The 16,672-nt window shown below is 36.6% G+C and overlaps 1 protein-coding gene across 5 annotated transcripts in view; it reads left to right on the top strand.

Moving 5' to 3' along the window:
• DLG5 (discs large MAGUK scaffold protein 5) overlaps nt 1-14,595 on the top strand; it is a 98,469-nt gene extending 83,874 nt beyond the window's left edge. For 2 of the 5 annotated variants that reach the window (XM_086899890.1, XM_086899887.1), the window contains exons 22-34: nt 1,145-1,222; nt 1,881-2,043; nt 2,914-3,047; nt 3,690-3,854; nt 4,223-4,406; nt 5,335-5,483; nt 5,774-5,944; nt 6,269-6,465; nt 7,162-7,305; nt 7,494-7,621; nt 8,379-8,488; nt 10,233-10,342; nt 12,739-14,595. In XM_086899890.1, the coding sequence (XP_086756016.1) occupies nt 1,145-1,222; nt 1,881-2,043; nt 2,914-3,047; nt 3,690-3,854; nt 4,223-4,406; nt 5,335-5,483; nt 5,774-5,944; nt 6,269-6,465; nt 7,162-7,305; nt 7,494-7,621; nt 8,379-8,488; nt 10,233-10,342; nt 12,739-12,842 (1,837 nt within the window). In that variant the 3' untranslated portion in view covers nt 12,843-14,595. The remainder of the gene's footprint in view (nt 1-1,144; nt 1,223-1,880; nt 2,044-2,913; nt 3,048-3,689; nt 3,855-4,222; nt 4,407-5,334; nt 5,484-5,773; nt 5,945-6,268; nt 6,466-7,161; nt 7,306-7,493; nt 7,622-8,378; nt 8,489-10,232; nt 10,343-12,738) is intronic. The other 3 variants (XM_086899888.1, XM_086899891.1, XM_086899889.1) reach the window with 2 other exon arrangements.
• Nucleotides 14,596-16,672: the final 2,077 nt, after the last annotated feature.

Here is a 16,672-nt window from a genome sequence, read left to right as displayed (position 1 = left end):
TATCATTCTTTTTTACTTTATTACTGATTTGCTCTACAGGAATAGTTTTCTGTCATTCTGTACTTACTAGAATTCTCAGATAGGATCCTGTGTGCTTTGTATAGGTTTCATTCTTTCTTACTTTAATATGAAACAAATTAAAAATGGTCATGGTAGATGAAAAGGCAGAAAGGTACAATAAAAAAAGCTCTGAAAAATGCAGTTTTAGTTTTTGATGCAGAAATATACCTTGGTAAATTTTGTGATATGAAGAAACTTCATATAATATTACTTACACGCACATAAGTAAGTGATAAAATAATGTTTTCTGCAAGTTATCAGAATTTATTTAATTTAGGTTACATGCAAAAAATGTGAGCATCAGGAACAGGTTCATTACATTGGTAAGCAGTTGCAGAGGGCATTACCTCTAACAGTGATGTGAGATGGCTGAGTTCCAGGCTTGCGTTCATGTCAGCAGCCAACAGTTTTTATCTCATATGCATTAATAAGCTGGCAAACTATTATTCCTCTGCTGCAGAAGGCCACCAAAAGGATCCCTTCAAAGACTGGCAATATGCATAATTGTGAAACAATGTCCCCTTCCCTCTGTCCCCAGCCCCAAATCCTGCTTTTCCCAAAAATACCCTTCCTCAGCCTTACTCACTTCAGTGGTTGTGAGTGAAGTCCAGTTAACTTCAGGTCTCTGAACAGCACAATAAAATAGTTTAAGCATTTAGTGCAGTTTAGGGAACATCTGTATGGCATAATGAAATGTTAGGAGAGAAAACATTCAAATTAGTGCATGTCAAATGCAGTATAATGGTATTAAAATAAAAAATACACCACATCAGGTGCCCAAGATGTTTCGTTCACAGTGAGCTCAACATCAACACCTGGTGATGCCTCTTGCTGTGTAGACATTCTTAAGTTTATAGTGATGAAAACCAGGACTTTTTAGAAGTCTACTGTTTGTTTATACAGGTTATGAATGGACCAGCCCCATGTGTACAGGTGGATACATCCCAAATGTGGGGGGAGGAAAGGGGAATGGATCAGGGTTTTCTTCTGTATATGCCTTTTTCTTGTTATACTTACTAGTGTCATACTACTGTTTGTCCTGTTCTAAGTGTTCTTGTCTTCTCAAATCTTCTACATCTTTCAGATATCTGTTCCGTAATAGGTCTTTTCTGAGAATCCCTGTTGCTCCTAGGCCTAGGTTCTCATCACTAAGGAGTTTGAGGTTGGCCTGATCTAAGGTTGTCCTTCTCGAGCAGTATTGCGCACTTTGTGCTTTTTTTACGTTTGGATAATTGCCCTGAGGAGAATTTGCATGGTAATTGTAATGCTACCATGCAAACTGCTGTCTTAATGGCTTGAGTTTGCAACTGCTTAGTTTTCATTACTAATTTGTGTTTTCCAGCATACAAATATCAAATATTATATTTGTGCTTTGTTGTCCTTTGGTTTACCGCTTTGGTATTCATTATGTTTATTTTCACTGGCCATGAAGACTCCCAGCATTTGTATTTGTAACATACCCTTCTGGAATATGGTTTGGCAATGACATATTATATACAGTGGTTCAATTACTTTCATATAATATGCGTCTAGAAGCTTCTTTCCTATCAACTTCATGACCATTCTATTCATAATTCATATTTACCATCATTTTTGGAGCAGTCATGTACCTGGTGTACATTTACTTCTGCCACTGTACATTGCATGGTGTTAAAGGAATGCATTTAAGACCATTGACAATTAGTGGGGTTTTTAAAGTAACTGTTCAAAGCTATTTTATTGTTACTGTTCAGACAGACATAAATACTGCATGAAACTTTGATCTTGTGATGGTTCAAGTGCAATTTTTTCCAACTCAGTTTTAACTATCTCTTTAAAAGGCCCTACATGGAAGAGCCACGCCATGTGAAAGTGCAGAAGGGCTCTGAGCCACTTGGGATTTCCATAGTGAGCGGAGAAAATGGTGGAATATTTGTTTCTAAAGTAACAGGTGGGAGCATTGCCCATCAAGCTGGCCTTGAATATGGTGATCAGTTACTGGAGGTAATTGTTTACTATTGCTAAGGTTTAATAAATCAGTTTCAGACTGCAGTCAGAACTGCTTTCCCCAAAAAGACTATGTTGTGATAGTTTGTGCACTGTGAGATGTAACAGAGTACCCTCTGTTGTAATATTCCATAATTATATATCTGGTGTATGTATATATAGATGGTATATCTGCATCCTGTCTTATATAGGTACAATTAAATTTTAAACTAGTTTGTTTCAGTACTTAAAATAGTCCCAATCCCATACTCTGCCTGGTAAGAAGAGTATATTTTCAAGCAGCTGGCTTTTACCAAGTTTCATGCTGTTGTTACTGTGCCATATTCTTAGCTAAGATAACAGGTTAAAAAATTACACATGTAGGCTCAGTGATGTTTGTGCCTACTGTGTTAGATAAACACATGGAATAGCATTTTGTAAAGTACAGAGCTGCTTTGTAAACGTAACATCATGTTAAAACACCTGTTGCACAGTGTGTTTCTGATACTAAAATAGACCTGAATAGGTCTGAATTTATCTTTCAATTCTGAATTTTCCTTTCAGTTCTGAATTTTCTTATATTGTTGGTCTGAACCAACCTATATTTAATCAGTGATATTCATAGCACAGCTCAGAATACATATGTCTTTCAACAGTGAAAATATTGTTAAACTCCTTGTCAGGTTACAAAATACTTGAAAATTATGCTGATTCCTTCCAAGGAAGTAAACCCTAGAAACTACTGTATAGAAACATTTTCATTCTCCTATTTTCTCCAGTGAGAATAAGTGAGCATTTAGACATCACACTAATTAGGACACTGAAAGAATGAGCTTGCTAGCTTCCATTTGAAAACTTGACATTCTGGTTTGTGCAATTTTTCCATAGTTTAATGGAATAAATTTGAGAAATGCTACAGAGCAACAGGCTCGACTAATCATTGGGCAGCAGTGCGACACCATCACTATTCTGGCTCAGTATAACCCGCACATGTATCAGCTTGGCAATCACTCACGGTCAAGGTAAGGCTGGCTGGACCTGGAAAAAGACAGCTCTCCTGTCCACACAACTGTTTAGCTAGTATCTAACTTCTGTACACTTAATATGTTTGCAAACATGAGCACATGTGTGCTGTTAAGTGTGATTGCTTTGAAAAGTAATGTGTGCATATGTGTTTGTCAGAAGAAGAGTGCTTGATGCATCTATATATTTATATATATATATATTTTATATATATATATATTTTATATTCTCTTCTATTTGGGCATAATCCCCAAATATACTAAACTAAATATACTAAATATATTAAACTAGAATCAAAGATGACTTCTTCTAGGATAATAACATTTTAACATATGTCTTTTATTTTTAAATATTTTTTTATTTTTTTTCCAAAATCTGAATTTCCAATTTTAAATATAGAACCATATGACCTGGTGAAATTACCCATCCTATTTTGATGCATGATCACACTTCAAAACAGAGCTTTGTCTTTTTCATAGACTTAAGATGAGCATGTTTTTTTGTATGCCCATTCGAGTTACAGAATTTGTGTTTCATCTCTCTTACTCTAAAATTGACTTAAAGCCAAATTAAAAATTTTGAGTGGAAGATATTTGGCATTAACCCACCAGTCTTTTCTTCTGTTTTTTTCCCTGTCATAGTTCTCGCTTGGAACCTGTGAGTAATCATTCCACCCCTCAAGGCAGCGGAGCTGCAACGCCTGACAATCATTCCGTAATCGACACTGTGAGTGAACAGGATGAAGGAACAATGACACCCCCATCCAAACAAACCACTCCAACTACCAGTCCCCGGAATTCCTTAAGGTAGAGAGTGAAACTTCTGTCTTAAAGGAAAATAAATGGTCAGGGGTGGGTATGGAGGGTATGAAAAAAGGAAGTGTACTTCTATGAATGCTGAGTCTGAATGAAATAAGTCAGCAGACAAGTGGACCCCAGGATATAAATGTACATGTTTTCAGACCTGCTGAAACATGATGTCTGCAAGGAGTGAAGGAAGTTTTCTGCAAGATTGGTTTAGTTGGAAAGGTGATGCTTGTCATTTAAGACTTTGTCTGTAGGTGACCTATTCTGAATAATATTTTTATAAATATATATTCTTCAGATGGCAAGCTGATTTTATGCACAGCAAGTTTTTCAATTCTAGTATGCGTGTTATTTCTTTCTGTCAAAAGGGGCCCTGTGGACACAAACAAAAGGACCCCTGAACCTAGAATTGTTGTTGTTAAAAAATCCCAAGTCGATCTTGGGATCCAGATATGTGGTGGAAATCTGTATGGAATATTTGTCTCGGATGTTGATGATGACAGCCCAGCAAAAGGACCTGATGGACTAGTCTTGGGTGACATGATACTTGAGGTAAGCACTTCAGAAATGTCTGCAGTGTACTGAGAAATGGCTGGGATGGTATAAAGAGGGAGGTGGCAAGTGCTGTGCTGTCCCACAGTGTGGAATGTTCTGTGAGTGTTGAGCTCTTGCCACAAAGCCTGGGTAAGAATGTTCAGGAAGCAGACTTGCATTTTAGCTGCAGCACACAAGGAGCTGGATGATTTCAACCTGGAGAACTGTGAATGTTGATAGCACAAGATGCCCCAAAGTTTGAAGGACTCAAATATAGATATTTTACATACCTGTAATTACTAACACCTGCTCCCTTCATCTAAATGGGAAGCTTTGAATCCAGTTGCTGTATGTAGGAGAAAGACAAGGATATGAAAGGTATTATAAAAGAGAGAAAAATAATGATTTTTACCACTGTGAAATTCTAAAGAGAGTTTAGGGAAAGCCATATATTGTGTCTTTGACTCTGCTTTCTGTATCTGAAATGAGAATATTTATCTACTTGTCAAGACTGTTCAGGTGATAAACACACATCTTTATGAGCTTTTCAGATACAAGTGAGCACTGAGACTCTTCCATTGAACTTCTAGTATCCAGATTTTTGCTTTGTAATCATGTTTGACTTCCTTCAGACCACTTGCTATCCTTAAAAATATTAACTTTTTTCAGTGTGAATTTTATGATTCTCAGATTACACTTGGAAAACTTTCTAGAGGTGCTTTCTCACAGTACTTGTCTGCTATTTGCACTTGTTTTCCACTGTAATGTCTTAGTCTCCTGCTAGACTTTCTTAAGGTGCAAACTCTACTGTTAAGTGACAAGACTTATATATAAACCCTGCAAGTGAGAAAAGCAAGCTCATTTTGCATGTTTTACAAACTCACCTAGTTCTACTGCTTGTTAAAGTACAATTTCACATCTAAAGGTTTATTTTTGTGTTTTGCAGTATGGGTCCATTGACATGCGAAATAAAACAGCTGAGGAAGCTTATCTTGAAATGCTGAAGCCTGGAGAAAACATCAAAATAAAGACTCAATACAGAATAGAAGAGTTTAATAAGATAAAAGAGCTTCCTGGAGATGGATTCTACATCAGGTATTTGAGTATGATTGGTAATGGCAGCATAAGGCTGTTAGGATAATATGCTGTCCATCATATGAGAGAACACAAATTTTTCCATGCTTTTTTAAGTTGAAATTTATGAATTTATCCAGCTATTCTCTGAGAGTGAGTACACAGTCTAGTATAGCAAGTCTTCACTTTTCACTCATGTGTTCTTGAGATGTAGAGAATGCCACTGATGTGCTAACATTTTTCAGAAAAGGTGTGTTCTTCCCTGGAGTTGGTGGAGACCCGTTGCAGAGCCTGTTTGTCTTCCTTTCCAGAGCACTTTATGACCGTGTGGCAGAGATGGAACAGGATTTAAGCTTTAAGAAAGATGACATTTTATATGTAGATGACACTCTACCACAGGGAAATTTTGGCTGCTGGATGGCTTGGCAGCTGGATGAGAATGCTCAGAAGCTGGAAAGAGGACAGATTCCCAGTAAATATATGTAAGTAACCTCAGTTACAGTATTCATCTTTGAAAAGTGTTTGTTTTTAAAATAGTGACTGATGAGTGAGATGTGGTATAAAAGACTTGTTTGCTTCTGTTCTTTCTGGGAGATAGTAGTTCTTAGATTTGTCATTTTAGGGATGGCATATTTTAACATACATTGAATTAAATATTGCTCTATCAAGTTTAATGCTGCTAAATAGTAAACTAGAAGTGACAATGTCCTGGGGTGCATCAGGCACAGCATCACCAGCTGTGATACTGTCAAAAAATTAAAAAAATTTAACTTTAAATACCAGCCTTTTTGTCTGCTTTATTCTAGGATGGATCAGGAATTCTACAGGAGACACAGCATGTCGGAGGCTAAAGATGAGAATAGTTCATCTAAGACTTTGTCAGCAGCAGCAAGGAGGTCATTCTTCAGAAGAAAACATAAACATAAGAGAAGTGGTTCCAAAGATGGAAAAGATTTATTGGCTCTAGATACAATCAGTACAGACTCAATTCCTTTCTTGGATGGCAAGTACCTCTGTTATACCTGGGAGGGCTTTGCCTTTGCTTCTCTTTTGTTTTTAATCAGGTGCAGCACAGCACAACAAATGATGTTACTCTCTAATTGCTCTGAATACAAATAGTGATCATTACCTCTAATAACAACTTTTGTTTTGTATTAAATTACAAACCAGTGTGTTTCAAAATAATATTTTCATAATTTCTTCCTAGACGTATTACCATTACTATTTCATTTGGAGAGGGAGACTCTTTTTGATGCATGGTTTTGATCTTCCTTTCAACTATTTAATTTCTGTCCAGGTTGCTTAGTCTAGACAGAAATCTTGTGCACCACTTAAAATCTTCACTTTTATTTCTTCACTCCTTTAGAAAAATCATGTTGGTTACAATGCTTACTTCCTTGCAATAGCTCAACAAATCAAGCCAGAGATATCGAATATTGTGTATTGTTTGCACTTTTAGGGATGATTAGGAAAGTTGAGGAGTTTATTTTTTTTTAATTGAACAATAGGTTCAGTTAAAAAAATGTCTAGTTTCAGCTGTCAAGTGGAAAAATAATGACTGACTGTATTTTGTATTTGTCAAGGGCCCTTTGCCCTTGCAGAGAAGGTCCTCTCATATTTCCTATAAAGATGCTTCTGCTTATTTTAGGAATGCTAGGAAAAGTATGCTTTAACAAATAAGTATCTTCTGTGTGTGTAGATTCTGCAAGTTTGGCTTATCAGCGTGTCCAGAAAGTGGACTGTACCTCCCCTAGGCCTGTCCTTATTCTAGGACCTTTACTTGATGCTGTGAAAGACATGTTGGTCAAAGAATCCCCTGGGAAATTTTGCAGATGTCCTCTTGGTAAGTATGCAAATATAGCTAACTTATTCATGCTTTAGAGTACATGATAGCAACATCTGTATAAATTCACAAAATGGCAACACAAAGATGGATAACACCCCAAGAATCTGAATTTGCAGCCATTGTCTTCTTAGCCTGGTTTTGTGCCTAAGGAGTAGTAATGAAAGGGGATCTCTTCTATGCAACAGAGGTTATGAAAGCTTCCCAGCAAGCCATTGAACGAGGTGTGAAGGATTGTCTGTTTATCGATTACAAACGGAGGAGTGGGCACTTCGATGTGACAACTGTAGCTTCAATAAAAGAGATAACAGAAAAGGTGAGTCAATTTTAATGCTGTAGTTCTTGCCACAATTTACATACTTGTGTTGGGGGATGGAAATTATGTTAACAGTGTCATCCTTTAAGACATTCAGAGAACTGTTCCCCAGGCTGCTAAATAAAACTTACCTTACTTTTGCATGTGACTGTTTAAAATGAGCTCACCTTTATAGAAACTAGAAATGTACATATTCTTCTACAGTATTCCTAAATAAAGTATAAATAATTTTCTTAAGTTTCATCCTGTACCCCCTCCAAAAAAGGATTTAATTTTTTTACCTATTCCATTTAAGGCAGTCATATAGAATATAACTATATAAACCTGGAGACAGATGTTACCTCAAGTCTGTTCATTGCTTACAGTTTTCAATCAAACCACATGGAAAGTCCTATTAATGCTTGTCTTTGCTTATGATTTCTGAAAGAGAAAATTAATAGGAATATTTAAACTTTGAAAAAATGTATTGCATATATTTCACTCTGAGTTTTCATTTCATTAGTTCTTCAAGTACCTTTTTTTTCTATCAATGCATGGTATCTTTTGGTACTATGAATGCAATTTATTGCAGTTTATCATCTTCTGTCTTTTGTTATAAATCCTTTGGGTACAAATTACTCAGTAGTCCCAAAATGCTACATGTATGGCAAAATTCTGTTGGGTTGCTATGATTTAATTAGGGGAAGAAACGGGGGATTTGCATGTGTGCTTGTGCTCTTTAACTGAATGAGTGTTTTGCATTTACGTTTGATCTTAGGATTGTCATTGTCTGCTTGACATCGCTCCTCATGCCATCGAACGGCTCCACAGTGTTCATATCTACCCTATTGTCATTTTTATTCGCTACAAAAATGCTAAACAAATCAAGTAAGTCTGTGAGGGGTATAGTTCAGGGATGTTTATTCTAGCTTAAAATAAGTCTGTTTTACCTTTATTGTTTATTTTATCTTAGGCATCTTAATTCTTCTGTAACAGCCACTGAGAATGGCTGAGTTGGTCTGAGCCTGGTGCTAATAACACCAAGGTTGTGGGTTCTGTCCCTGTATGGGCCACTCACTGAAGAATGATCCTTCTGGGTCCCTTCCAACTCAGAACATTCTGTGATTCTGTAAAATGGGGAAATTAATCCTCAGAAAACCCACTGTGAGGTATATGGTCTTAACTTCATTTAGGTTGCATGGCAATTAAGTGAATCTTTCAAAGAAATCCATGGAGACCAGACTGAATGTCCTTCAGGAGGATCTTTCCTGCTAACCTTTGTGGTACAGTGTGAGACTGATATGGGTGAGATCCAATGAGGATTAAGTGTTGACCATGACAAAGAGCTGTTCTTCATCTTAGAAGGTCCAAGGGATGGATGCAGTGCCAATTGATTCATAACCTCAGCTTCCCCACCTTCATTCTCCAGTAAACAAAGCAAGGGAAGTCCCTTTTTGCCACATAGTACATGTACTGTCTTCTCAGGCTGTGTTCTTTCAGTAATTGTGAAATTCCTGTTTGAATACAGCCAGGAACAGAACACAGGACGTGCAAATGCCAGTCCCTCCCCTGATGTTTGAGAAGGCCTTCACACATTTTGATAGATGGATTTGGCAAGAAGGAACATAATCTTCTAACATGAATATTGAGAAACACTTTTACTATGAGATCTAATACTGGTTCTATCTTCATATTTAAAGTTGAAGACTTCTTATCTTCTTGATCTGTAGGTTAATTTGATTACTATTATTTAATAAAGAAGATAAGTATCACTGCTTTAAAGTAGAAACGGGATATAGAGCAATGAGGTGTATTTCATTACCACTGTAGGACTGTGCACTTAAATGCTACATGGAACTGTCATGTCTTGACCCCCTTTGGAAAGGAAATGGTGACCATTACAGCTTTTTGCTTTTTTTGGGAAGTGACAAAGGTCAGACTAGTCAAGCAGGGATTTCTGGCAGTCATAAGTATAAGCTGTAGTGTGTCTGCCTGTTGTGTGGACCAAAAGTTTGTACAAACTCCCTTTTTGATATTGGCAAGTTCTTTTGGCTTTCTCTGAAATGCTCCACAGCAATAATAGGTTAGTTTAGTAATGATGCTTTTAAATAATTATTTTAGCATTTGTATTTCTCTATGTTTTTTCATATTTTATTTTCAAGAGCTTGTGTAATAGAAAAAGAGGCATCTCAAAAATATGTCATAGATATGATAACATGGAAATACTGCATTTACTTGATGCTTGATATTTTACAAGCCCTTAGAAGAGCAGTACTTGTGCCCAGCTTTGTGTATGGAGTACTGGCATGTATATGACATGATGACCCAATATTAAAAACTTATGTTCTTTCTTCATCAATTGCCCCCCAGTCTCTGAAACTTTAAATAAATACTATCTTGGTCTGAAATCAAATAAATTTTGTTGGCACTGAAGTGATCCTGATGACTCTGCTGATACTGCTGAAACACAGTAGATGGCACTCTGGGCCTAGGAGTCTGCTTGCATGTGAATTAGCCTTTGGTACTCACCCAGCTAGAGGCACTCTTTTCAAGTCCATTAAAAAAACCTACTCTTATACAAGGTGTTTCATTCTTTTTTTTCTCTTTTGCTTGTTTTTTGGGTTTTTTTCAGAGAGCAAAAAGACCCAATCTTCCTGAGGGACAAAGTTACACAGAAGCATTCCAAAGAACAATTTGAGACAGCTCAAAAAATAGAACAGGAGTATAGCAAGTACTTTACAGGTTAGTATTTAATCATATTTTCAGTAGGAACACAGTGGTTATTTAATCCATTTGCATTTTAATTCAAAAGATCAGTGTCCCTTCAATAAGCACCTTGGTTTTTTTCATTCTGCCTTCCCTTTTGACATACTCATGTTCTGTTACTTTATTTTACCAGGAGAGGAAATGTCAAGAGAGAAATCTCCTTTGTTCTGAATGTTACAATTTTATGATCTAAAATGGTTCTGAGAAGGTTTTATTACTAGCCAATAGTATAGAAAGTGTGGTCAAGATTTGACAATTTGACAGTGTTGTCAGTGTTATACCATGTAAGAAGTAGAAGGGTTTTTTTAACTGTATAAATCAAACAAAACAACAGAAACCCCTTGTTGTTTAAACTAACAAGTAATGATTTCCAAGGGTCTGTTCCAACCTCAACCCTTCTGTAATTCTGTGTGTTTTTGTGATTTGTGAGACATACTTTAAATGTTTCAACAATGGAAAAAAAAAGTCCAAGGTTTCTTGAGCAGCATGCATTGTAATTTGGAATAATTAAGTTCAACTTTAGAAGGCTTTTTAACTTCATAAAATTATGAAATTATTCTTGGATTGCAGTATTTTTACTAGAGGAAAAAAACCAGTGTTTGGAGACTGTTCATTTCAGAGTTTATTTCCATGTGGTTCCACATACCTAGAATTTTATCCCCACTCGTTTGAATGTATCTTGATGTGCATAGCAATAAAATTTAAATAGAAGAACAAACACCCTAAACTAGCCAAAATTTAACTTTTCAGCCCTTGAACAATGAGATTCTTGCAGAAATATTTTTGAGGCATAAGTGCCAAGTGCAGAGAGACCCAGGGGTGTATTTAGTTTAGAGCTTTCTCAGTGCATCCTGAGAGAAACCCTGTGTTCTCAATAAAATGTTATGTAATAACCTTACAAATGTTTTTTACATGGTACATACTGAACCTACGGAGAACTTGACATGCACATGGCCAGATTGCATCACCACATGTTGTCTTCTGCTTCTTGTTTAGTCATTCGTGGCATTTTAGTTTCACCCTGGCAGTGGAAGGGGCACTCAGTCCAAGAGAGTCTGATGTGTATCTTCTCAAATGCCCCGTGGGAAGGGCCTCCTTCTGTTGGTGCCAGTGTGCAGTGGACTCCAGCTGTCATCAACACTTCCAGATGCTGGTAGTCAGAGAGGGTTGGTGTTCAAATTGCACTGACATTGAAGGCTGTTGAAGTTGTAATATTGTTCATAAAATAAGCCTGTAGGTAGATGTAAGCATGTTGTACCTGATAGGTCAGTCGTGGAGCTATAGGTAACACTTTCTCTTTAATTAGTAAGAGCTACTACTAAGAGCTCTTTAACTACTTCATGGAGTTCACTTTTTGGCTAATGACTTTCAGGTTGGCTTTGTTTCCTCTACCAAGTTGTGAACACAGTGTGTAATCTGAATCACTTCTTCGCTGCCATTTATCACTTTCCATAGACCTTTTCAGTTACTGTGTTCTGTATCCAAAGTCACTATACATCATTAACTGTAGTATATATTGCAGAGCCAAATATTATAGATTTATGTGGCATCATATTTTCTCTTTTCAAAAAGAAAAATGATGCCTTAAGCTGTGTAAGACTTTCCATACTTTTTCAGCATTAGAGGTGGCTGTAGCCAGAGGCTTTGCTGGCTGACATATTTCCTAAGTCATGAAGTTCCTCAGATTTTAAGTATTGAAGACAGTATGTTCTCTCATGTGTCAGTGGTGGCATTTTATGTTTTATGTTTAGCAAGGGTAGAATAAAAGGTGTTCATTTATCTTGTGAATTGATTTTTCAGGGAGTTGCTTGCTGTTGGCCTTTTGTTCCTTGAATGTAGTTGACAATAAGAATTGGAGTAGCAACCGCTGCTGTTTTATTTAGCTCAGCGATCTGTGAGCTGCTCATAATTTACTTCTAATATTTGTAAATAGTGTCTAGTTGCTACAGCTATAGTCTCTATGTATATTACCCCGTAAATATGAAACTCTTAACACCACATGTTGAACAGAGAAGGTTTATTATAGCAGGTTCTGACCATCTTTAGACTTAAACTTTGCCACCTGATGCCGCTTAAAATAGTACATGGAGGCCACTTACAAAACAGTTGTCTTAGTTGATTATAGCCATCAGTTCCTTGACTTTCCTGGATTGTTTTAGGAGCTAGCAGAAGAAACTGTGTATTGAATGCCTGACCTCTTTGTTTATTTTTTTTTTTTAATAGAGACATTCTTCTGTCAGATACTAAGTTGAGTTGCTTAATTCTTACCTGTTGATAAACACTTTGCAGATAAATGCAGAAGACTGCTCCTGGTAATTACTCATAATTGTTTATCTCAGTCTCATTTGTATCTGGGATTTTTTCTTCTCCAGGCATTGTCCAGGGAGGAGCCCTTTCAAGCATTTGCACTCAGATTATGACAACTGTCGACCAAGAACAGAACAAGGTCCTGTGGATCCCAGCTGGCCCACTGTAGACTTATTTTGCTGTGAAACTACTTTCCAGATGTAAATAACCAACTAAATTTCTATCCGATGGACTCAGTTCATTTCTGTCTTTATAAAGATATCCATGAGTGATTTCTGTTTCATGAAGGGGAATGATAACACTGAACACATGAGGACCTGACAAGGCATGTGGGAAGGGGTAGATCACTTCACCGAGCTTGTCTCTTACGTCGTACGTGTACACGTGACAGGTTGTCACGAGGGGTGTGACCTGCGTGTACTTGTCCATGAGTAATGAATTTAACAATGCTGCAAAACCCTGTAGAATGACACGTTTACAAAAACCTTTTCAAAGTATTTGGTTCTTGCTGTTTACTTGAATGTCTTTTTGGTTTGTTTTTTGTTCTTTTTTTAACTCTGTGTCCTTCCACTTAATGAGGTAACTCTTCAAAATGGAGTGAAATTTCTGAGTATGAGCGGACAGTTTATGCGCTTAGTTACAATTTTTACCATTTCTAAGCACATTGTTGACTTGACAACCAGGTAATAACATGGGATTGAATCGGTACGTCTTGGGAGTAAGCTCAAAAGGAAGTACACTCCTACACAGGGCAGACCACTGTTTGTATCCTGTCAATGCTTGTCTGTCAAAGATATAGTTTCTTGTTTTATGCATGAAGCTAATATTTAAACGTCATAATGTATCTAAGCAATCCGAGCTTAACGTGTTGACAAATAATAATTTTTGTTTGTTGGGCCTGGATTAAATACTGGTGGGGTAGAGTCATAAACTAGGCCTAGCATGCTGTGTTCTGTCACTTTTAGATACTGTAAATATGGAAAGCTTATGTTGGTGCAATTTTGCAGGGTAATTCTTAAGCTTTGTACTTCAGTGTGTAGCATTCACATAGACTGTTTTTATTTAAGAGCAGACACAGTTTTAGGGCTTTGATTAAAAGCCTTTAGAAAGGTACTAAATTGTTAGTGTTTTCACTGTCAAAAAATAAGTGATTGTTTAGTTTTGGTTGCAATACTTATTTACCTGTTGTACCAAACTCTATTATATCAGTTCCTTTTTTGGTTTTTTGCACTTCTGACTCTGTGTTCCTAACACAGGTTTTGTACCTGTTTCTTCTGTCTCTTGTGCCATGTTTCCTGGGTACTGTATTTTAATTGTTTTTAAAATATTTGAATAGACCTGCTTCTCAGTCACTGTTTCTAACATTTCATTATGTAGGGTTTCTAGTTTTACACTACAGGCTGTAATTTTGCTTCTGTTTGCAGCTTTTATAATTAAAAAAAAAAGGGATACTTCTTGCACAGTTCTTCAAGAAAGATCTGGTCCTAAATTTAAATTCTGTTTTACAGTTGCTATTTTACAGTTCAAAATACTTTTTATAGTATTTATATGGTTATACACTATATAGAGTATTCTGAACTATAAAAGCATCAAAAATATATATATAGTATTTTATATAGTATTATACCATACTATTACAATACTGTATATATAAATTAATAATTATGAAATGATATGGATGAATTGGTAGTCCAAGAACTTCTCATGGTGAGGGACAGAAGTTGTTTTTTGTTTATCTCTATTTTTTTGTTTGTTTTGTTTGTTTTATAAAGTTTGAGATCAGAGTAGACTCCAGTGGTACAACTGAAACAGACAGGTACTGTTCTGACATGGATTTTTCTGTACTAAATGAAAATGTCACTTTGTATCAGAAAAAGTTAAAGAAACTGATTACTAAATAAAGGTCAATTTCTGTAACTTCACTTGTGTGTAATGGGTGCGTAGAGCTCATGCTCTTCTTGACTCTGTTGAGTCCTCATATAAGGTTTTAATTTCTGGCTGAAATTGGCATATCCACCTGATAGCTCCAAATACCCACCCTGAGAAGAATGAGTTTGTTTTGTGCTCGTGCCTATCCTTTGATGCATAAATACCAGAGATGCTCACAAACTGTAGGACACGAGAAGTTAGATGTTTGTTTGTGTTCACATTTTTAATGTTCTGGCCCATTGGTGTTAAGGGTTTCAAATGGAAATGCAGTTGATTGGATGGAGGCTTTAACTGAAGAATGAGTTCATCACTGATATTTTCAAGGGAGTGTCACTTGAAAAAGTGTCACTTTGAAAAAAGTGATATTTTCAAGGGAAAAGTGAGAATATTAGCTCAAAGGCACATTGTGGAATGCTCTGAGTTTTTACACTTCAGACAGTCCAGCCTCCTTTGTTCACTGAGTTATCCAAAAGCTTAGGGAAGATAATTGTTATGTACTTTATTATTCTGCTTTATCAGTTTCTTTATTCTCAGATGCCAAATAGTCAGCTTCTGCATGAACCCAGCTGGTGAATGGACTGGTCTTGTAATCTGCACATAAGAGAGGACTTATACCTTACCTGCCCTTGAAAAAATCACACTGTGCTAACATCGTCTAATAGGGCACGAAGAAAATGAGAATAGGCAGGTTCTGGCATGTCAGTAACAGCCACACATTGCACATCTTCTGATCACAACAAAGTGGAACTGAGGTTGTGATTGAACACTACAGGAAGAGATGCCTTTAGCTCTGATCAGGTGTTTCCTGATATACCATTTTCTTTTATAGGATTACATGCCAGAGATAGATTTAGCCCTTGTTCTGGAACAAGTAATTTTGTCCAGGTGTTTAAATAAAGAATGTAGTTATGTGGGAATTTTAAAGATAGTTTCAAAGCAGTAATGTAAGAAACAAGAAGTCCGAAAATTTCGCCCTTATGCTTACAAGCCACAATTGAGCATGTGTGTCTGCAGGTAAAGTTAACTAGAAACCAAAATATTTGAGCTTTATTTCTCCACAGCTAAACTGACACAAAATGGTTGAAGATACTGCAGCCCATATATATGATTTGTTGTTAATATGTTGACAAACATCTGCTTGCTTTCAAACCTTTGCATTGTGTTCACATTGACCTGAATTGCAGGGCAAGTGTTTGCCTGATCCAAAATTACACTGTGACAGCTGCCAACCTCTCCACCTCAGACAAGGGTTCTTTTTCAGTGCCTGATAAATTTGGAGGCCCTATCCTAATCCTTTGTAGTGAATGCAAACATTGCCTTAAGCAGTCTTGAACAGCTCTCCTAGGGCTGTCTCTGATGGATGTATTCATGGTTAAAATACAATCCTGTAATCTTTTCTAGACTTATGTTTAAGGCTCCGTGTAATTTCTACAATTCTGTGCCTACACTTCACATAGACAGTTTCTGTTAAAATAGACTGACATTGGGAAAATATGCACTGGCTTGGAAGCTAAAGAGAATACTGTGAAAAGTACAGATACCCAATGGAGCAGACTTTTGTCTTGTGCAGCAACTAGTGAAGGTTCTAGAACTGCAACTGAAGTTGAAGCTGAACAGCAGAAGAAAGGTGCTTGGCCTCTTCTTGTAAATTTTCTTAGGCTGTTGTGCCCATGAGTGTGAGAATTTCTTACTCGTTTGGTTGTGGTTTTTTTTTTTTCCAATGGGAACTCTGTGTGATTTTGTTTAGAAAATATTTTGATGTTCTTCACTGAAAAAGTACATTTTTGATAACATTTGGTAGTAAACCTTTTAGCTATTCAATTTGTCTTCTTTCTCTCTTTGAATACTTGGAAATAGTATTCTCTTTGAATAGCAGGATGCTAAGATGCTTTTGCTAACACAACATGAATGATGCAAGCATGAATCCAAAAACCAGGTGAATAGGGGAACCTATTACTTAAGGGTGAAAGTACCAGCTTAATCTGGAATTGTTCATCTCTGTTTTAACAAGCAATTCCTTACAAGCTTTCATAAGAGTAGTTGTTTTCTACATCATCTTAATTTTAGATG

The sequence above is a fragment of the Cyanistes caeruleus genome, chromosome 8 (assembly GCF_971803275.1).
Source record: "Cyanistes caeruleus chromosome 8, bCyaCae1.hap1.1, whole genome shotgun sequence".
NCBI classification, from domain to species: domain Eukaryota; kingdom Metazoa; phylum Chordata; class Aves; order Passeriformes; family Paridae; genus Cyanistes; species Cyanistes caeruleus.
The sequence above is the reverse complement of the archived record's forward strand: the minus strand, read 5'-3'. Positions and strand labels throughout refer to the sequence as shown.